At 45.0% G+C, this 25,230-nt stretch overlaps 1 protein-coding gene across 2 annotated transcripts in view; it reads left to right on the forward strand.

The window, feature by feature from the left end:
* Positions 1-25,230, forward strand: part of SLC22A3 (solute carrier family 22 member 3) — a 392,110-nt gene that overhangs the window by 337,822 nt on the left and 29,058 nt on the right. For both annotated transcript variants that reach the window (XM_069769517.1, XM_069769516.1), the window contains exon 10: positions 20,578-20,677. In XM_069769517.1, the coding sequence (XP_069625618.1) occupies positions 20,578-20,677 (100 nt within the window). The remainder of the gene's footprint in view (positions 1-20,577; positions 20,678-25,230) is intronic.

Consider the following 25,230-nt stretch of genomic DNA (forward strand, 5'->3'; position numbering starts at 1 on the left):
TGCTGTAGGCAATTTTAAATTGGTTCCGGGTACACGGGCAGCAGTGGCCTGGTCAGTGTAGTAGTAGTAGAAAGAACGGACCGCAGACAGGCTTCGAAGGCCTAACATAAAAAAATTGGGCTTGCTGTAGGCAATTTTAAATTGGTTCCAGGAGTACATGGGCAGCAGTGGTCTGGTCAGTGGAGGCCTAGTGGAAGGATGGACCGCAGACAGGCATCAAAGGCCTAACATAATAACATTGGGCTGGCTGTAGGCAATTGGAAATTGCTTCCAGGGGTACACGGGCAGCAGTGGCATGGTCAGTGGAGGCCTAGTGGAAAGAACGGACCGCAGACAGGCTTCGAAGGCCTAACATAACAAAATTGGGCTTGCTGTAGGCAATTTTAAATTGGTTCCAGGGGTACACGGGCAGCAGTGGTCTGGTCAGTGGAGGCCTAGTGGAAGAAGGGACCGCAGACAGGCATCAAAGGCCTAACATAACAAAATTGGGCTTGCTGTAGGCAATTTTAAATTGGTTCCAGGGGTACACGGGCAGCAGTGGTCTGGTCAGTGGAGGCCTAGTGGAAGAAGGGACCGCAGACAGGCATCAAAGGCCTAACATAATAACATTGGGCTGGCTGTAGGCAATTCGAAATTGGTTCCAGGGGTACACGGGCGGCAGTGGCATGGTCAGTGGAGGCCTAGTGGAAAGAAGGGACCGCAGACAGGCTTCGAAGGCCTAACATAACAAAATTGGGCTTGCTGTAGGCAATTTTAAATTGGTTCCAGGGGTACACGGGCAGCAGTGGCCTGGTCAGTGTAGTAGTAGTAGAAAGAGCGGACCGCAGACAGGCTTCGAAGGCCTAACATAAAAAATTGGGCTTGCTGTAGGCAATTTTAAATTGGTTCCAGGGATACACGGGCAGCAGTGGTCTGGTCAGTGGAGGCCTAGTGGAAGGAGGGACCGCAGACAGGCATCAAAGGCCTAACATAATAACATTGGGCTGGCTGTAGGCAATTCGAAATTGGTTCCAGGGGTACACGGGCAGCAGTGGCATGGTCAGTGGAGGCCTAGTGGAAAGAACGGACCGCAGACAGGCTTCGAAGGCCTAACATAACAAAATTGTGCTTGCTGTAGGCAATTTTAAATTGGTTCCAGGGGTACACGGGCAGCAGTGGCCTGGTCAGTGTAGTAGTAGTAGTAGAAAGAACGGACCGCAGACAGGCTTCGAAGGCCTAACATAACAAAATTGGGCTTGCTGTAGGCAATTTTAAATTGGTTCCAGGGGTACACGGGCAGCAGTGGTCTGGTCAGTGGAGGCCTAGTGGAAGAAGGGACCGCAGACAGGCATCAAAGGCCTAACATAACAAAATTGGGCTTGCTGTAGGCAATTTTAAATTGGTTCCAGGGGTACACGGGCAGCAGTGGTCTGGTCAGTGGAGGCCTAGTGGAAGAAGGGACCGCAGACAGGCATCAAAGGCCTAACATAATAACATTGGGCTGGCTGTAGGCAATTCGAAATTGGTTCCAGGGGTACACGGGCAGCAGTGGCATGGTCAGTGGAGGCCTAGTGGAAGGAGGGACCGCAGACAGGCATCAAAGGCCTAACATAATAACATTGGGCTGGCTGTAGGCAATTCGAAATTGTTTCCAGGGGTACACGGGCAGCAGTGGCATGGTCAGTGGAGGCCTAGTGTAAAGAACGGACCGCAGACAGGCATAAAAGGCCTAACATAACAAAATTGGGCTTGCTGTAGGCAATTTTAAATTGGTTCCAGGGGTACACGGGCAGCAGTGGTCTGGTCAGTGGAGGCCTAGTGGAAGAAGGGACCGCAGACAGGCATCAAAGGCCTAACATAATAACATTGGGCTGGCTGTAGGCAATTCGAAATTGGTTCCAGGGGTACACGGGCAGCAGTGGCATGGTCAGTGGAGGCCTAGTGGAAAGAACGGACCACAGACAGGCTTCGAAGGCCTAACATAACAAAATTGGGCTTGCTGTAGGCAATTTTAAATTGGTTCCAGGGGTACACGGGCAGCAGTGGTCTGGTCAGTGGAGGCCTAGTGGAAGAAGGGACCGCAGACAGGCATCAAAGGCCTAACATAACAAAATTGGGCTTGCTGTAGGCAATTTTAAATTGGTTCCAGGGGTACACGGGCAGCAGTGGTCTGGTCAGTGGAGGCCTAGTGGAAGAAGGGACCGCAGACAGGCATCAAAGGCCTAACATAATAACATTGGGCTGGCTGTAGGCAATTCGAAATTGGTTCCAGGGGTACACGGGCAGCAGTGGCATGGTCAGTGGAGGCCTAGTGGAAGGAGGGACCGCAGACAGGCATCAAAGGCCTAACATAATAACATTGGGCTGGCTGTAGGCAATTCGAAATTGTTTCCAGGGGTACACGGGCAGCAGTGGCATGGTCAGTGGAGGCCTAGTGTAAAGAACGGACCGCAGACAGGCATAAAAGGCCTAACATAACAAAATTGGGCTTGCTGTAGGCAATTTTAAATTGGTTCCAGGGGTACACGGGCAGCAGTGGTCTGGTCAGTGGAGGCCTAGTGGAAGAAGGGACCGCAGACAGGCATCAAAGGCCTAACATAATAACATTGGGCTGGCTGTAGGCAATTCGAAATTGGTTCCAGGGGTACACGGGCAGCAGTGGCATGGTCAGTGGAGGCCTAGTGGAAAGAACGGACCACAGACAGGCTTCGAAGGCCTAACATAACAAAATTGGGCTTGCTGTAGGCAATTTTAAATTGGTTCCAGGGGTACACGGGCAGCAGTGGCCTGGTCAGTGTAGTAGTAGTAGAAAGAACGGACCGCAGACAGGCTTCGAAGGCCTAACATAACAAAATTGGGCTTGCTGTAGGCAATTTTAAATTGGTTCCAGGGGTACACGGGCAGCAGTGGCCTGGTCAGTGTAGTAGTAGTAGAAAGAACGGACCACAGACAGGCTTCGAAGGCCTAACATAACAAAATTGGGCTTGCTGTAGGCAATTTTAAATTGGTTCCAGGGGAACACGGGCAGCAGTGGTCTGGTCAGTGGAGACCTAGTGGAAGAAGGGACCGCAGACAGGCTTCGAAGGCCTAACATAAAAAAATTGGGCTGGCTGTAGGCAATTTTAAATTGGTTCCAGGAGAACACGGGCAGCAGTGGCCAGGTCAGCGGAGGCTGATTGTAATGAGTGTCTGCCAGTTAGTAGTCCAAAACAATACATAAATGTGAATGTCTCACATTAAAACCCAACGAAAACACAAAAGGGTGCAATCTTTAGGTACAGGGGTGGGATCCTCTGCGTAGTTTCTGACCTACTAATTACTTGGGTAAATAGAGGACACTGCCCCTCACTATGTTAAGTACCATCATACATGTCAACACAATGGTATTGTCAGTGGCAGGAATGGAAGGATGTCAGCGCATAGTCTAAACATTGGTGGAAGTGTGAGAGATAATTGTGGAAGTGGTAGAGCAATGTTTGACCTGGGGGTGGGTGAACTCTCTTGTGGCCAGAGGTACAGGCCCAGGGCCCCTCATGTTACAACAGTGTGTCTGACGTTGGGTGCGCACCACCACCGCCAGAGACAGTTTATTGTACTATGAGGGACCCAGTGTCAGTGCTGTCGACCAAAAGCGGGCACACCCACCTCTTCAGACAAAGAGCACTCTCACGGGTGCTTGCGCCAAGTCACGATACCACGGCCCCGTGTGGGGAGTTTGGCCATTTAGGTAGGTGTAAATGTGGCACCCCTAGGGGTATTTGCCACAAAAATAGTTACTGACAGTAAATGCAAATACTAAAATAGCAAGACTGCACTACCACCTCCGGCCAGAAGGGGGAGCTCCAGAGACTCCCCTTGATCCATTCTGGTCTGAGAGAAGAACTGGCAGTTGGGCTAAGGAGCTGAAAGTGAGAGGTCATACAGTTGAATCTCTAACAGCCTTGTGACTGTTACCAGGCCCAAATCACCGGCCTGAGGAGAAGAGGGATAGAGAAAAAGGACATTGTGAGAACCGGGTAGCATTAATCACTACCCAGAACAGGCGCAAAGACGGATACCGGATCCGTGGCTGTATTCATTACATATAATACAGCAACCGGAAAAACGTGAGGTGATATCAGCTTCACTAGGGTCGGACGCAGCAACAGACACAGAGTTCAGCGGTACTCCTGGAGGGGGTAAGCCGATAAAAGGACTTGGGTTGCCCGTCGAACCAGGACCCGGAGTGGACAGATTGGGCCGGCAGCCAGTTCACATACAGCAGCAGGGCCACACAGATATTGCGTACAATAAGAGGCGAAGACCCCAGCAGGGTCAAAGTAACTCAGAGTTCCCATACAGACTCCGGTGACAGGACTGGTTGTAAATCCTTTTTTGTTAAAGTAAACTGGTTAAACGTTTCAGTGCCTCAGTCTTTCATTTGGACAATAGCCATCTATCCAGGATTGGGATCATCACCGCTGGGAGAACCTGCTGCTGATCAAGTAAGTGCCTGTTCCCTCACGATACCCTTTACACTGTGCATTGCCTGAGGCCACAGCACCGGGTCAAGCCACCCGTGACACCCCCCTCAACAGACAGACCCCATTGGTCCGGTGCTGGGTACCCCGGTCTCTTGGGCGTCACATAAACGTGTCGTATGCTGGACAATCAGCTGCTGCAAATTAAGACATTTGATAAGTAATTCACAGTAGTCCACAGGCAAGAGCTTTTCATAGGAAAGCTAGGTGTCGCCCGGGCAAGGTGGGGCAAAAGAATTAGAAATCCAGTTGTGGTTCATTTTAATGAATGTTAGATCATCAACATTTTGTGTAGCCAGACAAGTCCTTTTTTCGGTTAATATTGAACCAGCAGCACTGAATACTCTTTCAGATAGGACACTAGCTGCCGGGCAAGCAAGCTCCTGCAATGCATATTCAGCCAATTCTGGCCAGGTGTCTAATTTGGATGCCCAGTAATCAAATGGGAATGACGGTTGAGGGAGAACATCGATAAGGGATGAAAAATAGTTTGTAACCATACTGGACAAATGTTGTCTCCTGTCACTTTGAATTGATGCAGCAGTACCTGTCCTGTCTGCGGTCATAGCAAAATCACTCCACAACCTGGTCAGAAAACCCCTCTGTCCAACGCCACTTCTGATGTGTGCACCCCTAGCACTCCTGGTCTGCTGCCCCCTGGAGCTCATGTGAGAACGATCACGGGCGCTGTGTGCTGGGAATGCCTGAAGCAAACGGTCAACAAGAGTTGATTGTTTTGTTACTAATATTAGTTCCAAGTTCTCATGTGGCATAATATTTAGCAATTTGCCGTTATAGCGAGGATCAAGGAGGCAGGCCAACCAGTAATCGTCATCGTTCATCATTTTTGTAATGCGTGTGTCCCTTTTGAGGATACGCAAGGCATAATCCGCCATGTGGGCAAAGTTCCAGTTGTCAAATCTGCGGTTGTGCTTGGTTGAGGGGCAGTTGCAGGCAAATCTACGTCACTTGTGTCCCTCAAAAAAACAGAACCCGGCCTTGCCACGCCACCAATTTCCAGTGCCCCCGGGAAAGCTTCCTCATTAAAAATATACTCATCCCCATCATCCTCCTCGTCCTCCACCTCCTCTTCACCCGCTACCTCGTCCTGTACACTGCCCTGACCAGACAATGGCTGACTGTCATCAAGGCTTTCCTCTTCCTCTGGTGCAGACGCCTGATCCTTTATGTGCGTCAAACTTTGCATCAGCAGACGCATTAGGGGGATGCTCATGCTTATTATGGCGTTGTCTGCACTAACCAGCCGTGTGCATTCCTCAAAACACTGAAGGACTTGACACATGTCTTGTATCTTCGACCACTGCACACCCGACAACTCCATGTCTGCCATCCTACTGCCTGCCCGTGTATGTGTATCCTCCCACAAAAACATAACAGCCCGCCTCTGTTCGCACAGTCTCTGAAGCATGTGCAGTGTTGAGTTCCACCTTGTTGCAACGTCTATGGTTAGGCGATGCTGGGGAAGGTTCAAAGACCGCTGATAGGTCTGCATACGGCTGGAGCGTACAGGCGAACGGCGGATATGTGAGCAAAGTCCACGCACTTTGAGAAGCAGGTCGGAGAAACCTGGATAAGTTTTCAATAAGCACTGCACCACCAGGTTTAAGGTGTGAGCCAGGCAAGGAATGTGTTTCAGTTGGGAAAGGGAGATGGCAGCCATGAAATTCCTTCCATTATCACTCACTACCTTGCCTGCCTCAAGATATACTGTGCCCAGCCACGACTGCGTTTCTTGCTGCAAGAACTCGGACAGAACTTCCGCGGTGTGTCTGTTGTCGCCCAAACACTTCATAGCCAATACAGCCTGCTGACGCTTGCCAGTAGCTGCCCCATAATGGGACAACTGGTGTGCAACAGTGACAGCTGACGATGGAGTGGTTTGACGACTGCGGTCTGTGGAAGAGCTCTCGCTTCTGCAGGAGGACGAGGAGGAGGGGGTGCGAACGCCTAGAGCCAACTGTTTCCTAGACCGTGGGCTAGGCACAACTGTCCCAAAATTGATGTCCCCTGTGGATCCTGCATCCACCACATTCACCCAGTGTGCCGTGATGGACACATAACGTCCCTGGCCATGCCTACTGGTCCATGCATCTGTTGTCAGGTGCACCTTTGTACTCACAGATTGCCTGAGTGCATGGACGATGCACTGTTTAACATGCTGGTGCAGGGCTGGGATGGCTTTTCTGGAAAAAAAGTGTCGACTGGGTAGCTCGTAGCGTGGTTCAGCGTACTCCATCAGGGCTTTGAAAGCTTCGCTTTCAACTAACCGGTAGGGCATCATTTCTAACGAGATTAGTCTAGCTATGTGGGCGTTCAAACCCTGTGTACGCGGATGCGAGGATAAGTACTTCCTTTTTCTAATCAGAGTCTCATGTAGGGTGAGCTGGACTGGAGAGCTGGAGATCGTGGAACTAGCGGGTGTGCCGGTGGACATGGCAGACTGAGAGACGGTTGGAGACTGTATTGTTTCCACCGGTGCCCTAGATGCAGTATTTCCTCCTACGAAACTGGTGATTCCCTGACCCTGACTGCTTTGGGATGACAAAGAAACCTGCACAGATACTGCCGGAGGTGCAGAAAATGGTGGCCTTACAGTGACGGAAGGGATGTTGCGTTGCTGAGTAGCTTCATTGGCCGAGTGTGCTACAACCTTAAGGGACGTTTGGTAGTTAGTCCAGGCTTGCAAATGCATGGTGGTTAAATGTCTATGCATGCAACTTGTATTGAGACTTTTCAGATTCTGACCTCTGCTTAAGCTAGTTGAACATTTTTGACAGATGACTTTGCGCTGATCAATTGGATGTTGTTTAAAAAAATGCCAGACTGCACTCTTCCTAGCATCGGATCCCTTTTCAGGAATTGCAGACTGAGCTTTAACCGGATGGACACGCTGTCCTCCAACAGTTTTTTGCTTTGCCATGCGTATTGGGCCAGATACGGGCCCGGCAGATGGAACCTGTTGCGATGTTGATGCCTGCTGCGGCCCCTCCTCCTCCGCTTCAGAACTACTGCCGCCTGCACCCTGTTCCCCCAATGGCTGCCAATCGGGATCAACAACTGGGTCATCTATAACCTCCTCTTCTAGCTCGTGTGCAACTTCGTCTGTGTCACCGTGTAGGTCGGTGGTATAGTGTTCGTGACGGGGCAACATAGTCTCATCAGGGTCTGATTCTGGATCAGTACCCTGAGAGGGCAATGTTGTGGTCTGAGTCAAAGGACCAGCATAGTAGTCTGGCTGTGGCTGTGCATCAGTGCACTCCATGTCAGAATCTACTTGTAATGGGCATGGCCTGTTAACGGTTTCACTTTCTAAGCCAGGGACGGTATGTGTAAAGAGCTCCATGAAGTAACCCGTTGTGTCACCTGCTGCATCCTTCTCTCTTGTTGTTGTTTTTGCTGAAGAGGACAAGGAAGCGACTTATTCCTGACCGTGAACATCCACTAACGACGCGCTGCTTTTACATTTACCAGTTTCATAAGAGGAGTCAAAAGAGCTAGAGGCTGAGTCTGCAAGGTAAGCCAAAACTTGCTCTTGCTGCTCCGGCTTTAAAAGCGGTTTTCCTACTCCCAGAAAAGGGAGCGTTCGAGGCCTTCTGTAGCCAGACGACGAACCTGACTCCACAGCTCTAGACTTAGGTGCAATATTTTTTTTCCCACGACCACCTGATGCTCCACTACCACTACCATCATTACCAGCTGACAATGAACGCCCACGGCCACGACCTCTTCCACCAGACTTCCTCATTGTTTTAAAAACTTAACCAAAGTAACGGTATTTGTTCCTGTAAAACAACTTACACGGTGAGCTATAACTTCAGTATGATTTAGATATCCCTTTACAGTTGGTTGAGACCGCAAGGAAAATCAGGCACAATGTTACACACTCTGTTTTCTGTGGCACCAAATCAGAGAGATACCACACACGCAGGACTGTCACTCAAGCACAAATGTCAATATTAATCTCCCACTGTATTTTTTTTTTTTTTTTTTGTTTTTTTAAGGAAACTTTAGAAACAAAATAAAATAAAATGATTTATTCAGGAAGAATTTGGAAACAAAATAAAATAAAATGATTTTTTCAGGGAGAATTTAGAAACCAAAAAAATAAAAATAGCCTTTCTATGGCCCAGTGCCCACTATTTGAGAGAGAGAGATGGCATACCCAGGAGTCAGGAGTGACACACAAGCAGAAAGGGCAATATTAATCTCCCACTGATTTCTTTTTGATTTTTTCAGGGAGAATTTAGAAACACAATAAAATAAAAAAAAAATAGCCTTTCTATGGCCCAGTGCCCACTATTTGAGAGAGAGAGATGGCACACCCAGGAGTCAGGAGTGGCACACAAGCAGAAAGGGCAATATTAATCTCCCACTGATTTCTTTTTGATTTTTTCAGGGAGAATTTAGAAACACAATAAAATTAAAAAAAATAGGCTTTCTATGGCCCAGTGCCCACTATTTGAGAGAGAGAGATGGCACACCCAGGAGTCAGGAGTGGCACACAAGCAGAAAGGCCAATATTAATCTCCCACTGATTTTTTTTTTCAGGGAGATTTTAGAAACAAAATTAAATAAAATGATTTATTCAGGAAGAATTTGGAAGCAAAATAAAATAAAATGATTTTTTCAGGGAGAATTTAGAAACCAAAAAAAATAAAAATAGCCTTTCTATGGCCCAGTGCCCACTATTTGAGAGAGAGAGATGGCACACCCAGGAGTCAGGAGTGACACACAAGCAGAAAGGGCAATATTAATCTCCCACTGATTTCTTTTTGATTTTTTCAGGGAGAATTTAGAAACACAATAAAAAAAAAATAGCCTTTCTATGGCCCAGTGCCCACTATTTGAGAGAGAGAGATGGCACACCCAGGAGTCAGGAGTGGCACACAAGCAGAAAGGGCAATATTAATCTCCCACTGATTTCTTTTTGATTTTTTCAGGGAGAATTTAGAAACACAATAAAATGAAAAAAAAAAAATAGGCTTTCTATGGCCTAGTGCCCACTATTTGAGAGAGAGAGATGGCACACCCAGGAGTCAGGAGTGGCACACAAGCAGAAAGGCCAATATTAATCTCCCACTGATTTTTTTTTTCAGGGAGACTTTAGAAACAAAATAAAATAAAATGATTTATTCAAGAAGAATTTGGAAACAAAATAAAATAAAATGATTTTTTCAGGGAGAATTTAGAAACCAAAAAAAATAAAAATAGCCTTTCTATGGCCCAGTGCCCACTATTTGAGAGAGAGAGATGGCACACCCAGGAGTCAGGAGTGACACACAAGCAGAAAGGGCAATATTAATCTCCCACTGATTTCATTTTGATTTTTTCAGGGAGAATTTAGAAACACAATAAAAAAAAAAAAATAGCCTTTCTATGGCCCAGTGCCCACTATTTGAGAGAGAGAGATGGCACACCCAGGAGTCAGGAGTGGCACACAAGCAGAAAGGGCAATATTAATCTCCCACTGATTTCTTTTTGATTTTTTCAGGGAGAATTTAGAAACACAATAAAATAAAATAAAAATAGGCTTTCTATGGCCCAGTGCCCACTATTTGAGAGAGAGAGATGGCACACCCAGGAGTCAGGAGTGGCACACAAGCAGAAAGGGCAATATTAATCTCCCACTAATTTCTTTTTTATTTTTTCAGGGAGAATTTTGAAACACAATAAAAAAAAAATAGGCTTTCTATGGCCCACTATTTGAGAGAGATAGATGGCACACCCAGGAGTCAGGAGTGGCACACAAGCAGAAAGGGCAATATTAATCTCCCACTGATTTTTTTATTTTTTCTGGGAGTATTTAGAAACCCAATAAAACAGAAAAATGAAAAGGCTTTCTATGGCCCACTATGTGAGAGAGATGGCACACACAGGGATGGCACTCTAGCAGAAATGCCAAATTGCCAATCTTAATCTCCCACAAAAAAAAAAATGAAAAATGAAAAGGCTTTCTATGGCCCACTATGTGAGAGAGATGGCACACACAGGGATGGCACTCTAGCAGAAATGCCAAATTGCCAATCTTAATCTCCCACAAAAAAAAAAAATGAAAAATGAAAAGGCTTTCTATGGCCCACTATGTGAGAGAGATGGCACACACAGGGATGGCACTCTAGCAGAAATGCCAAATTGCCAATCTTAATCTCCCACAAAAAAAAAAAAACAGGGACTGTCCTACAATTACTATCTCCCTGCAGTAATCTCAGCCAGGTATGGCAGGCAGCAATAAGGAGTGGACTGATGCACAAATTAAATAAAAAGTGTGGACAAACAAACAAGATAGCTGTGCAGAAAGGAAGGAACAAGAGGATTTGTGCTTTGAAAAAAGCAGTTGGTTTGCACAGCGGCGTACACACAGCAATGCAGCTATCAGGGAGCATTCTAGGGCAGCCCAATGAGCTACAGCGCTGAGGAAAAAAAAAATGTAGCTTCCACTATCCCTGCACACCGAAGGTGGTGTTGGACAGTGGAAATCGCTACAGCACAAGCGGTTTGGTGGTTAATGGACCCTGCCTAACGCTATCCCTGCTTCTGACGAAGCGGCAGCAACCTCTCCCTAAGCTCAGATCAGCAGCAGTAAGATGGCGGTCGGCGGGAACGCCCCTTTATAGCCCCTGTGACGCCGCAGACAGCAAGCCAATCACTGCAATGCCCTTCTCTAAGATGGTGGGGACCAGGACCTATGTCATCACGCTGCCCACACTCTGCGTTCACCTTCATTGGCTGAGAAATGGCGCTTTTCGCGTCATTGAAACGCGACTTTGGCGCGAAAGTCGTGTGCCGCATGGCCGACCCCACACAGTGGTCGGGTCGGGTTTCATGAAACCCGACTTTGCCAAAAGTCGGCGACTTTTGAAAATGAACAACCCGTTTCGCTCAACCCTAGTGGTGGATGCTCATGGGTTGATAATCTAAATCTGTCAATTTGAATAAAGAGGTGGTTCTTTCAAAAATTTGCAAGGAGGTGGGGGAGGGTAGGGTGGAAGGTCCATTTTCTTCACCATCGTTTAAGAATGTTTGGTTATCTCGCTTGGGTTTGTTTTATCCATTGAAGACGGCATTAAATGACTCAGTGGATATATCAGAGGCATCAGTGTGTTGTTCATCATTTGATACAGCACTGGTTTTGTTGAGATAGTTTGGTCATGAGGTCTTATCAAAGACAGATATTATATCGGCTTTTAGTTTGTTACCAGTGTCGCCTATGGGATTTAATTTGTTAGGATTTCAGTTTAACAAAGGTTTTTTTGTAATAAGTCATTACCTATGGGTTTCACATTGTCATGTTTTTATTTTGAGTTGCTTTTCCACTTTTCTGCAGTGGGTTGTTGCTAAGGAGTACAATGGACAGGGTGGTATATTGCATTGATGATTTTTTTTATCAAGTTTTTGATGATTGCACCAGGTAATTGGATATGTTTTCAGGGTAATGAATGTATTTGGTGTCCCATTGGCTATGGAAAAAACAGGGGTCACGTGATTAGCTTCTGCCTGGCAATAGGATTCTGATTGGCAGAGGGGTATTTTGGCAGGCTCAAACACCGCTACTTAACCCGGCATATGCCAGTTCCGGGCAGTTTACCTCAGAATCCTGAAAGAAGATCATTGTCCCGACCGCCCCTATTGTTGTGTTTTGCTGGTAGGTGTTTTGTTTTGTTGGTTGGAGGTCGCCTAGCTAACGCTAGGTGGACACTGGTCTTAATGTGTTTTTAATATTTTCTTTATTGGAATTGAGATGAATTGAACATTTTAAAGTAATATTTATTAACCCCTTTACCCCTGAGAGTAGTTTGCTGGCAAATGACCAAGCCAATTTTTTAATTCTGACCACTGTCCTTTTATGAGATAATAACTTTGGAACACTTCAAAGGATCCCAGTGTTTCTGAGAATGTTTTGTTTGTGACATATTGTACTTCATAATAGTGGTAACATTTAGTTGATATGACTTGCGCTTATTTGTGAAAAAACGAACATGTGGCAAAAATTTTGAAAATATTGAAATTTTGCAACTTTGAATATTCATGCCCTTAAATCACAGAGATATGTCACACAAATACTTAACAATTAACTTTTCCCACATATCTGGGTTACATCAGCACAATTTTGAAACCAACATTTTTTTGTTAGGAAGTTATAAGGGTTAAAAGTTGACTAGCGATTTCTCATTTTTACAACACCGTTTTTTTGTAGGAACCACATCACATTTGAAGTCATTTTGAGGGGTCTATATGATAGAAGATACCCAAAGATGATACCATTCTAAAAATTGCACCCCTCAAGGTGCTCAAAACTACATTCAAAAAGTTTATCACCCTTACAGGTGCTTCACAAGAATTTTTGGAATGTGGAAAAAAAATGAACATTTAACTTTTTTTCACAAAAAAAAAATACTTCAGATCCAATTTTTTTTATTTTGACAAGGGTAACAGGAAAAAATGGACCCCAAAATTTGTTGTCTAATTTCTCCTAAGCATACTGATACCCCAAATGAGGGAGAAGACCACTGTTTGGGCGCACGGCAGAGCTCGGAAGTGAAGGAGCACCACTTGATTTTTGAATGCAAAATTTGCTGGAACAATTGGAGAACGCCATGTCGCATTTGGAAAGCCTCTGATGTGCCTAAAGATTGAAAAAACACCACAAGTGACACCATTTTGGAAATTAGACCCATCAGGGAACTGATCTAGATGTGTGGTGAGCACATTGAACCCTCATGTGATTCACAGAAGTTTATAACGTTGAGCCGTAAAAATAAAAAAAAATCCAATTTTCCCCACAAATATGTCTTTATCACAAAATATTGCATTTTTATAAGGGTAACAGGAGAAATTGCACCTTACAATTTGTTGTACAATTCCTCCTGAGTGCGCCGATACCCCCATATGTGGGAGAATACTACTTTTGAGGCCCACTATTTCTACTGAACGTGGCATTACTCCATATGTGGCTGTACAGTACTACTTAGCCACACAGAGAGACTCAGGAAGAACGGAGCGCTATTTGCCTCCTGGAGGGCAGATTTTCCTAGAACTGTTTGTGGATCCATATACAGAGCCCCTAATTGCTAGAAGAGCAGAATCCTCTCAAGTGACCCCATTAGGAAAAACTATATCCCTTGGGGAATTTACCTATAGGTGTAGTAATGATTTTGAACCCATGGGTATTTTTATGTTGAAACAAGCAGCAATAAATGTTGAGAATTGCAAACTGCTTTTGTAGTGAAAAGTATGCTGTAGTGACTAGTATGTTGCAGTCACCAGTACGTTATGCCCAACCTGTTTTTCTGGAGGCGTGCACCCGTAAGTTAGGCAGGCTCTCATCGCTTCAGAAGTGCCAACCGTGGACGCAATATGTGATTTAGGTACATTGTGGGGCTCAGAAGGGAGGGGGGGCATTTTTATGTGGGAGTGGAAAATTTGCTGAATTTCTTTTGGCGTATGAGTAGGTATTTCACTTTTCCAGAGCCTTTGGAAGCCCCCTATATTTCCATTAACAGATGACAGATCTGAGAGGAGATTTGCTTTTTCATGGATTGAGTTGAAGCTTTTATTGGGAACATTTTACATAATGTTTGGGTTCACATTTATCTGGCACTCTACACTGGCCACTTACTTTGGGGTTTCCATCCAAATCTCCGACTGATGGGATTCAGATCCCTGAGGGACCTATTCACTATAATGAGACAGCAGAGTTACTCTGGACTCCATCTGGCCTCTGTTTAGCGGTGTCCTTTTCAGAAGTGCACAAAACTGTGGCCGACGGCACTTTTATGCAATCCTAACAAGACGGACACCGCTGGATCACAGGTCAGATGCCGTCCACACGGCCTCCATTTGTCTCAGTATAGGGAATCTTCCGCCAGGGGTTCTGTCTGAAGCACATATTTCAGAGATTTACACAGAAACCGCTGTGCAAGAGCTCAGCGCAGAGCGCAGGATAAATGTGCACTGAGCCTTATTGCGATCTTTGGGAAGCAGAATGAAAAATCAGCATTGTTTTTTGTTTATTTTTTACGCCATTCCTCATGCGGTATAAGTGATTAGGCAACTTTATTCCTCAGGTCAGTGCGATTACAGCGATACCAGCTTTACATCGAGTTTTTATGTCTGACTGCTGACACACACAAAAAGACGCTTTTTATTGCAAAAACTATTTTTTGCATCACCAAATTTTGAAAGCTATAATTTTTCCATATTATGGCCCACAGAATCATGTGAGGGCTTGATTTTGCAGGACGAGTTAACGTTTTTATTGGTACCATTTTTGGGCACATGACATTTTTTGATTGCTTTCTATTCCAATTTTTGTGAGTCCGAATAAACAAAAACAGCAATTCAGGATTTTTTTAGGGGGGGGGGGGGGGGGTTTATGCCATTCCGTGTGTGGTAAAATTGATAAGTTTTATTCTTCAGATCAGTACAATTACATCATATATATTTTTTTTATGTTTTGGCGCTTTTATACAATAAAAACTATTTTATAGAAAAAATATTTATGCTTGCATCGCTTTATTTTGAGAGCTATAACTTTTTTATTTTTCCACTGATGGAGCTGTATGGTGGCTTTCTTTTTTGTGGGATAAGATTACGTTTTCAGCAGTACCATGTTTATTTATATCTGTCTTTTTATTGCGTTTTAATCCACTTTGTTTGGCAGTATGATGATAAAGCATTGTTGCCTTGTTTTTTTAATTTTTTTTTATTGTGTTCACTAAAGGGTTTAACTAGTGGTCTTTGCAGACCCGGCGATACCAAATATGTGTACTTTTATTGTTTTTTTTTTCATTCAAATATTTATTTAGAGATGCAGTATCTTTTGATTTTTCATTATTATTATTAGTAGTAGTAGTAGTAGTAATAGTAGTAGTAGTAGTAGTAGTAGTTGTAGTAGTAGTAGTAGTATTTTTATTTTTTATACATATTTTAGCAATTATTTTTTTTTTTAAATTTTACTTTTATCTACATTGTTTTACTTTGTTCCACTAAGGAACAATCATCTTTTACAGGCTGATCACTTCTGCAGAATGGAGATGAAGCAGCATCCCCATGCTGCAGAAACTGTCAGCTCTGCACTGACAGACACACTTGTTCATCATGCACTGGGCATGATCAGCAAGTTTGCTAGGTCTGATGACCCGGATGTCATTATGACAACATGTCAACATGACAACAATCGGGACCCCACATCATGCCACAGGGTCTCCAATCCAAAGGCAGTGAGGCTGTTAGATCGCAGCATTTCTGGGGTTAAAGTTCCGGGAGCGGTCTGTGAATCAGCTAACACCCGGCGACGATTGCCTGCACACCCCCGCGTACATGGGTGATCGATCAGATGTAATGCTCTGTCACTGGTCAAATAGGCCCAGGGCACAGGGACGGATCATTATGTCTGATGTCAGAAAGTGGTTAATTTAATTGGTAACCCAAAAATATACAAAGAGGTCTTTTACTGCCAAATTTTGCTTTGTCGTTGTTATTTTGTCATTGGTTGGGGCGGGTGCAGTTATGGTACCATGAATGCGGCAACACCTGATATGTGTTGTGCAGTTTGGTCACATGTCAGAGCTCCGGAGGAAAAGAACACTATTTGACTGAACCCCTGCCCACATAACCCCATTCTGAAATTTACAACCCCTTTAAGAATTGTTCTATAGGTATAGTAACATTTTAACATCTTTGGTGTTTTCCAGGAGAAAACAGCAGTTGGTGTTGAAGAGTGAGACTTTCAAATATGCCAAACCAATATATTGTGCTCAGCTTGTGCCTCTGGAGACATTGCACTTCTGGAGACATGTTGTAGACACTCCCCACTACAGTTTTTTTGCTACATATGAGTGCTAACTGTAACCTAGGTACTAGGGAAGAGCGGTTGTGCTTGGTTAAGGTATCATCCAAGCATGCTCATGTGCTAACCGAGTGCCTTCGGTATGCTCGAAAAATATGTTTGAGAACTCGCGGCTTCATGTCTCGCTGCTGTTTGACAGAGGTAGCACATGCAGGGATTGCCTGTTTGTTAGTAAGGTCAACTAAGGTCACCTAAGTTCACGTGCGCCAGTTCTCACGAGTTCAGCGCGAGTGCCGGACAAATAAGCAACTGCTCATTAGTCCGGCATTAGTCTGGCACTTGCGCTGTACTCAAGAAAAACCAGCACCTGTCAACTTAGGTGACCTCAGTAAGGTTCCCGCATTTCATCGGCAATGAACTGTAACAACCTTAGTGATGTCATCGCTCCTCGCAGCAGCCAGATTCACACACTACTATCAGTATATTCCAGCTGCTCGTGCTGAGCGGTCACATTACTAATGTCACCGCTCAGCACTGCATCTGGATGTAGCACACCTGGGGATCATCATGGGACCTCATCATTATGGATTAATGGTGAACAAGTTAGGATTACTTTGATTTTCTATTTCTAATCTTATCTTAATAATTGGGTAAAAGAGGGAATTTTTCGGGTAGTGTTTTGTTCAAATAAATGATTTTTCTCTGTGTGTGCCTTTCATTACTTTTGGCTACGAGGTTAGTAATGGGGGTGTGTTTTCGACGCCTCTCGATTACCAACCTCTGGGCTTATTGTCAGCGGACATGAAATAGCTGACATTAACCCCCAAGCCATTACCCTATTTGCCAACACACCAGGGCAGGGCAAGTGGGACACGTCAAGGCTAAGTGCCAGAAATTGCACTTGGGGCTGCTGAAGACTGATGTTGTTAGTCTGGGAGGATGCCAATATCCATGGCCCCTTATGATCCTATTAATATCAGCCTTCAGCTGTCTACATAGCTTTTGCTGGTTAGTAAATATTGGGGGGCCCAAAAATCTTTTTGGGGGTCCCTTTTTAATAACCAGTAAAGGCTATGCAGACATCTTTGAGCTGATATTAATAGGCTGTGAACTTTTATGGATATTGGCCTCTTCCCAGAATAATAACACCAGCCCCAGCTGTCTGCTTTCCCTCAGCTGGTTATTAAAAATAGGGGGGACCCCACATCATTCTAATTTTGGACCCCCATTTTTAATAACCAGTAAAGGCTACACAGACAACTGTGAGCTGATATTAGTAAGTTGGGAAAATCCATGGATATTGGCCCTTTCCCAGAATAATAACAACAGCTCACAGCTGTCTGCTTTTCTCACTAATGTGATTTAACTCTGTATGGGTTTCAATGAATGTATGGATATTCACACATGACATTGATAAGAATAGTCCACATTGACTTAAGGCACCGTCACATTTAGTGACGCTGCAGCGATCTAGACAACGATATCGATCGCTGCAGCGTCGTTGTGTGGTCGCTGGAGAGCTGTCACACAGACAGCTCTCCAGCGACCAACTATGCGAAGTCCCCTGGTAACCAGGGTAAACATCGGGTTACTAAGCGCAGGGCCGCGCTTAGTAACCCAATGTTTACCCTGGTGTCTGTCCCCCGGCGCTGTGCTTCTCTGCACTGACTGTGAGCGCCAGCCGGAAAGCACAGCCCACTGTGCTCTGCTTTCCGGCTAGCGCTTACACAGTGCAGAGAAGCACAGCGCCGGGGGACAGACACCGGAATGTAAGTATGTAGTGTTTGTTTTTTTTTTACGTTTACGCCGGTAACCAGGGTAAACATCGGGTTACTAAGCGCGGCCCTGCGCTTAGTAACCCGATGTTTACCCTGGTTACCAGTGAAGACATCGCTGAATCGGCGTCACACACGCCGATTCAGCGATGTCTGCGGGAGTCCAGCGACTAAATAAAGTTCTGGACTTTCTGCTCCAACCAACGATGGCACAGCAGGATCCTGATTGCTGCTGCCTGTCAAACTCAACGATATCGCTATCCAGGACACTGCAACGTCACGGATCGCTAGCGATATTGTTCAGTGTGACGGTACCTTTACATTGTTTTGTACTGTGTGTTATCTAGCCTCATACCATTCTATTCATGCTATCAAGTCTGTTGGGGAAACTAATTAAATCAATGTTTACTGAAATTTAAGGGATTTAAGTAATTTACCTATCCATATTTGTTTGCAGGGCAATTGTCCCTTACTATGGCCATTTTAGAACCATTTTACTGCACCAAACTTCGGGTCTCCATTAACTTGCATTGGGTTCAAGTTAGGGGTCATGTTTTGACCTAAACCAAACTTTTAACAGCATATTTGTCAAACCTGTCGAACCCTAACATCCACGGGTCCACTCATCACTATGTATGAATAGAAATTTTCTCAATGGGATTTAGGTCTGGACTTGGATTGGGCCATTCAAACACATGAATACGCTTTAGTCTCAACCATTCCACTGTAAGGGTATGGGCACACGATGCGGATTTTGCTGCAAATCCGCAGCGTTTCTACAGTTGCGGATCCGCAGCAGTTTCCCATGAGTTTACAGTTCAATGTAAACCTATGGGAAACCAAAAACGCTGTGCACATGCTGTGGAAAAAAACGTGCGGAAACGCAGCGGTTTACATTCCGCAGCATGTCACTTCTTTCTGTGGATTCCGCAGGGGTTTTACAGCTGCCCCTATGGAAAACCGCAGTTGTAATACCGCAGTGAAAACCACAGAAAAGCCGCAGTAAATCCGCGATAAATCTGCAGCAAAAACGCAGCATTTTTGCCCTGCAGATTTACCAAATCTGCTGCGGAAAAATCCACAGTGGCCAAGAATACGTGTGCACATACCCTTATTCTGGTGGTATGTTTTGGATCATTGTCCTGTTGCAAGGTGAACCTATGCCCCAGTCTCAAGTCTTTTGCAGTCTCTAAGGGCAGTCTCACACGTCCAGATAATTCCGATACCGGAAAAATTGGTACCCGAATTATCCGTGTCCGTGTGCCGGTGCGTTTCTGTGGCACATGAGTGTGGCACACGTGCGGCACACATGTGCCGCCCGTGTGCCCACTGGGTACCACACGCCCCATGCAGGAGACAGCGCTGTCCCCTGCATCTGGTGCTGAAGCCGCGATTCATATCTTCCCTGCAGCAGCATTTGCTGTAGAGAAGATATGAATAATCGTGTTTAAAATAAATATCCATGTGCCCACCCCCTCCCACCCCCTGTGCCCCCACCCGCTGTTGTTAAAATACTCACCCGGTTCCCTCGCTGGCTGGCGCTGCTTCCTGTCCTGGCCGCACCTTCTACTGTATGAGCGGTCACGTGGAGCCGCTCATTTACAGTAATGAATATGCGTCTTCACCCCTATGGGAGGTGGAGCCGCATATTCATGATTGTAATGGGCGGCCCCACATGAAAGGAAGCAGCGCCAGCCAGCGAGGGAGCCGGGTGAGTATTTTAACAACAGCGGGAGGGCACACAGGGGGTGGGAGGGGGTTGGGCACATGGATATTTATTTTAAACATGATTATTCATATCTTCTCTACAGCAAACGCTGCTGCAGGGAAGATATGAATCGCGGCTTCAGCACCAGTGGGGGGACAGCGCTTACAGTAGTGCTGTCTCCTGCACGGCACACGGACTGCACACGGATACGATTGACTTTAATGGGTCCGTGTAATCCGTGCGCTCCTACGAACACTGACATGTCTTCGTGTTTGGCACACGGAGACATGATCCGCAAAAAATCAATGACATCTGCACAGATGCATTGATTTCACTGTGTCTACGTGTGTCAGTGGCTCCGGTACGTGAGGAAACTGTCACCTCACGTACCGGAGCCACTGACATGTGAAACCGGCCTAACAGGTTTTCCTCCAGTATTGTCCTGTATTTAGCTCTATCCATCTTCCTACCAACTCTGACCAACTTCCCTGTTCTTGCTGAAGAAAATCATCCCTACAGCATGATGCTGCCACCACTATATTTGACGATGGGGATAGTGTATAGAGGTGATGTGCAGTGTTAATTATTTTATTACCACACATAGCATTTTGCATTTAGCTAAAAAAAAGTTCTACTTTGGTCTCATCTGACCAAAGCACCTTCTTAATCATGCCATGTTGGTAACACAGCTAGCATGTTGAAAAAAAGCAAAAAAAGCAAACATTGTAAAATCATCTACGCAATGGTTATTTGATATAATGCAATGCATATTTTTGTTTTCTGTAGGTATACTTGGCCTTGCTTGTGGTGGACTAGTATTGTTATTGCCTGAGACAATGGGTATTTCTTTACCAGAAACAGTTGAAGATGTTGAAAATCTTGGAAGGTAAATACTATTTCTATATTTTTCCATAATAAACATAATATTAAGTTAGCTCTTTAAAAAGAAGCTATCATTAGAAAATTCTCTATTTTTAAAGTTATGTTTTTGTGTCACATGTACAATACTGTGCAAAAGTTTCTGGCAGTGCTGCAAATTAAGAATGCTTTCAACAATAGAAGTGTTAATATTTTTTTATCAGCAAGATGGAAAGAAAATGAAATCTAAATAAAATCCATATTCTCTGTGACCACTGTTTGACTTCAAAACAGCATGAAGTCATCGATTCTTCTAGATACACTTACACACAGTTTTTGAATGACCTTGGCAGGGCGGTTACTCCAAAAAATCTTAGAGAACCAACCAAATATCTTCTGTGAATGTTAGCTTATGCAAATCCTGCTTTTTCATATGATCAAAGATAGACTCGATGATGAAATCTTGGCACGGTTTTGGCCATATCACTTGCAGGGTTCCTTATTCCTCTTTATCCTAGTAATAGTTCTTAATGACATTGGCTGTATGTTTTGGAGCATTGTCCTGCTGCAGAATAAATTTAAAGCCAAACAGACGTCTCTCTCATGGTATTGCATAATGGTTAAGTTAGGTTATCTTCCTGCGTTTCGCAGCATTGAGGGCACCATTAATCTTTATCAAAATCCCAACTTCTTTTTCTAAAATGCAGCCCCAAACTTGTAAGGAACCTGCAGCATACTTATTAATAATAATAATAATAATCTTTATTTATATAGCGCCAACGAATTCCGCAGCGCTTTACAGTTTAACAGTTTCAAACACAACAGTCATAAGTAACAATGTTAACAATACAATAATTAAAGCAAAATAAGATGACCCTGCTCGTGAGAGCTTACAATCTACAATGAGGTGGGGGAGATACAAAGTACATGTGTGTATTTACAATGATGTATTTACAATGATGGTCCAGCCATCTTCAGGGGGTGGGGGATAGATGGAAGTGGTGAATGGGCTACACACACACAAACATCAAATGACTTGATTAGTGAAAGTGATAGGCCGCTCCTAACAAATGTGTTTTGAGGGAGTGCCTAAAACTATGCAAATTGTGGTGGTCCTAATATCTTGGGGTAGAGAATTTCAGAAGATTGGCGCAGCATGGGAGAAGTCTTGCAGTCGGGAGTGGGAGGTACGGATTAGTGCAGAGGTTAGTAGAAAGTCGTTTGCAGAGCGCAGCGGTCGGTTAAGGCCCCTTCACATTTAGCGACGCTGCAGCGATACCGACAACGATCCGGATCGCTGCAGCGTCGCTGTTTGGTCGCTGGAGAGCTGTCACACAGACCGCTCTCCAGCGACCAACGATGCCGGTAACCAGGGTAAACATCGGGTAACTAAGCGCAGGGCCGCGTTTAGTAACCCGATATTTACCCTGGTTACCATCCTAAAAGTAAAAAAAAACAAACACTAGATACTTACCTACCGCTGTCTGTCCTCCAGCGCTGCGCTCTGCTTCTCTGCTCTCCTCCTGTACTGTCTGGGAGCCGGAAAGCAGAGCGGTGACGTCACCGCTCTGCTTTCCGGCTCACAGCCAGTACAGGAGGAGTGCAGAGCGCAGCGCTGGAGGACAGACAGCGGTAGGTAAGTATCTAGTGTTTGTTTTTTTTTACTTTTAGCATGGTAACCAGGGTAAACATCGGGTTACTAAGCGCGGCCCTGCGCTTAGTTACCCGATGTTTACCCTGGTTACCAGTGAAGACATCGCTGGATCGGTGTCACACACGCCGATCCAGCGATGTCTCCAGGGAGTCCAGCGACGAAATAAAGTTCTGGACTTTATTCAGCGACCAACGATCTCCCAGCAGGGGCCTGATCGTTGGTCGCTGTCACACATAACGATTTCATTAACGATATCGTTGCTACGTCACAAATAGCAACGATATCGTTAACAATATCGTTATGTGTGAAGGTACCTTTAGGCCAATAGACCGAAATGAGGGAGGAGATGTAAGGGGGTGCCGCACTGTGGAAAGCTTGAAGACACAAAAGCGCACAGAGAGGTCAAAAAATACTCTGTTGTAAAAAAGTCACAGTAAATAAGCAAGTGCTAGTCAAAAAATGAAAAAATACAGGGTATTTAGTTAATACTTTTTTTGCAAAAAAAGTATGTTAAGCTGCTCCACCAATCGCCAAGGTATACCCATAATAGAGCAGTCCTGTCTAATGTATATAATCCCTATCTGATGTATTTAAAAACCTGATCATCTGTATAGTACCTGTATGAACAGGGTTCAGAGAGAAAATATCCATGTAGAACTTGCAAGATGGAACAGCTACAATGCAAATGACCCACAGAGGAGTGGTGGACTCCCCAGTCTTGTAGAAACAAGAGAACAATTATAAAACCAAAAACACATGGGCTACTTGCACAGTGAACAAGTCTGTAGAAACCTGTTCACACCACCAAAGAACTTGAAGACACAAAAGCGCACAGAGAGGTCAGAAAATACTCTGTTGTAAAAAAGTCACAGTAAATAAGCAAGTGCTAGTCAAAAAATGAAAAAATACAGGGTATTTAGTTAATACTTTTTTTGCAAAAAAGTATGTTAAGCTGCTCCACCAATCGCCAAGGTATACCCATAATAGAGCAGTCCTGTCTAATGTATATAATCCCTATCTGATGTATTTAAAAACCTGATCATCTGTATAGTACCTGTATGAACAGGGTTCAGAGAGAAAATATCAATGTAGAACTTGCAAGATGGAACAGCTACAATGCAAATGACCCACAGAGGAGTGGTGGACTCCCCAGTCTTGTAGAAACAAGAGAACAATTATAAAACCAAAAACTGTGGATAGCTTTGTGGGTGAGAACAAGTACTTTGAATTGGATTCTATAATGAATGGGCAGCCAGTGTAATGAATGGCGAAGAGCGGACACGTCTGAATACCGATTAGCTACATGGACAACCCTGACTGCTGCATTAAGGATAGACTGGAGAGGGGAAAGTCGAGTAAGGGCGAAGCCAATTAATAGAGCATTGCAGTAGTCCAGGCGGGAGTGGATCAAGGTGACAGTGAGGGTTTTTGTTGTTTCCATGGTGAGAAAAGGGCAGATTCTAGAGATGTTCTTTAGATGTAAGCAGCATAAGCGGGCAAGAAATTGTATATGGGATGTGAAGGAGAGATCGGAATCAAACATAACACCCAGACAGCGCGCCTGCTGCCGGGGTGTTTATCATGCTGCCAACCACGGAAAGGGAAATGTCAGATTTAGGGAGGTTAGTAGATGGCGGGAGCAGAAGAAGTTCAGTTTTGGAGAGGTTGAGTTTCATATAGAGAGAGGACATGATGTTGGAGACTGCGGACAGACAGTCACTGGCGTTCTGCAGTACAGTGGGGTAAGGTCAGGGGATGACTTGTCTAGTTTTCTTCATTTGAATTTGTCTAGTTGTGTGTCATCAGCATAAAGATGGTACTGATTGGGGCCGTGTAGAGAGAGAAGAGAAGGGGGCCAAGGACTGAGCCCTGAGCTACCTTGACAGTGAGAAAAAGAGGAGATGAAGTGGGGGCAGCGAACAGAACACTGAAGTAGCAGTCAGAAAGATAGGAAGAGAACCAGAAGAGAACAGTTTCCTTAATGCCTATTGACTGGAGCCTAGAGAGTAGATCAGGGTGGTCAACAGTGTCGAAAGCTGCTGAAAGGTCGAGAAGAATGAGCAGAGAGTGGTCACCGTTACATTTTGCTGTCAGAAGGTAGTTGGTCACGTTGATGAGTGCAGTTTCTGTTGAACGTAGGGGGTGGAAACCAGACTGTGAAGGGTCTAGGTGGGAATGAGTGGAGAGGTAACGGGTAAGGCGGGAGTAGATTAGGCTCTCCAAGAGTTTAGAGATGAAGGGAAGATTGGAGACTGCTCTATAGTTTTTTTGTGCAGGATGGGTCGTGGGCAGGTTTCTTTAGTAATGGAGTAATGATAGAGTGTTTGCAGGAGGAGGGGAAAATGCCAGAGGAGAGGGTGAGATTAAAGATTGTAGTTGGTAGTGCATGTAGTCAGATGAGAAGAAGAGAGGAGCTTGGAGTCTTCTTCTTCTGTGATGGGATCGAATGTGGAGAGTGAGCCAGGGGAATTGCAGGGAGGGATGGGAGTCATTGCACTTGGTGGGTGGGAGCAGATTTCCTGATGGATATTATCTATTTTCTCTATAAAGTGGGAGGCCAGGTCATCAGCACAAATGTCTGTGATAGGGGCTTGTGCTTTTGGACCTAAGGAGGGAGTGAAAGGTGTCAAAAAGTTTCTTGGGGTTGTTGGGTAGTGAGGAGATCAGAGTGGTAAACTAGGTCTGTTTGGAGAGGCAAAGGGCAGCATTATAGGTTATCAACATAAATTTGAAGTGTATGAAGTTTTCTGGTGTGCAAGTTTTCCTCCATAAGCGTTCAGCAGACCTAGAGCATAGCTGGAGAAATCAGGTTTGCGATGTGAGCCAGGGCTGTTTTACTCTGTGTTTGGAGGTTCTGAGGGCAAGGGGAGCTACTTGGTCAAGGATGCTTCTAAGAGTGTCATTGTAGTGATGTACAGCCAGATTAA

This window comes from Ranitomeya imitator, chromosome 5, assembly GCF_032444005.1.
Source record: "Ranitomeya imitator isolate aRanImi1 chromosome 5, aRanImi1.pri, whole genome shotgun sequence".
NCBI classification, from domain to species: domain Eukaryota; kingdom Metazoa; phylum Chordata; class Amphibia; order Anura; family Dendrobatidae; genus Ranitomeya; species Ranitomeya imitator.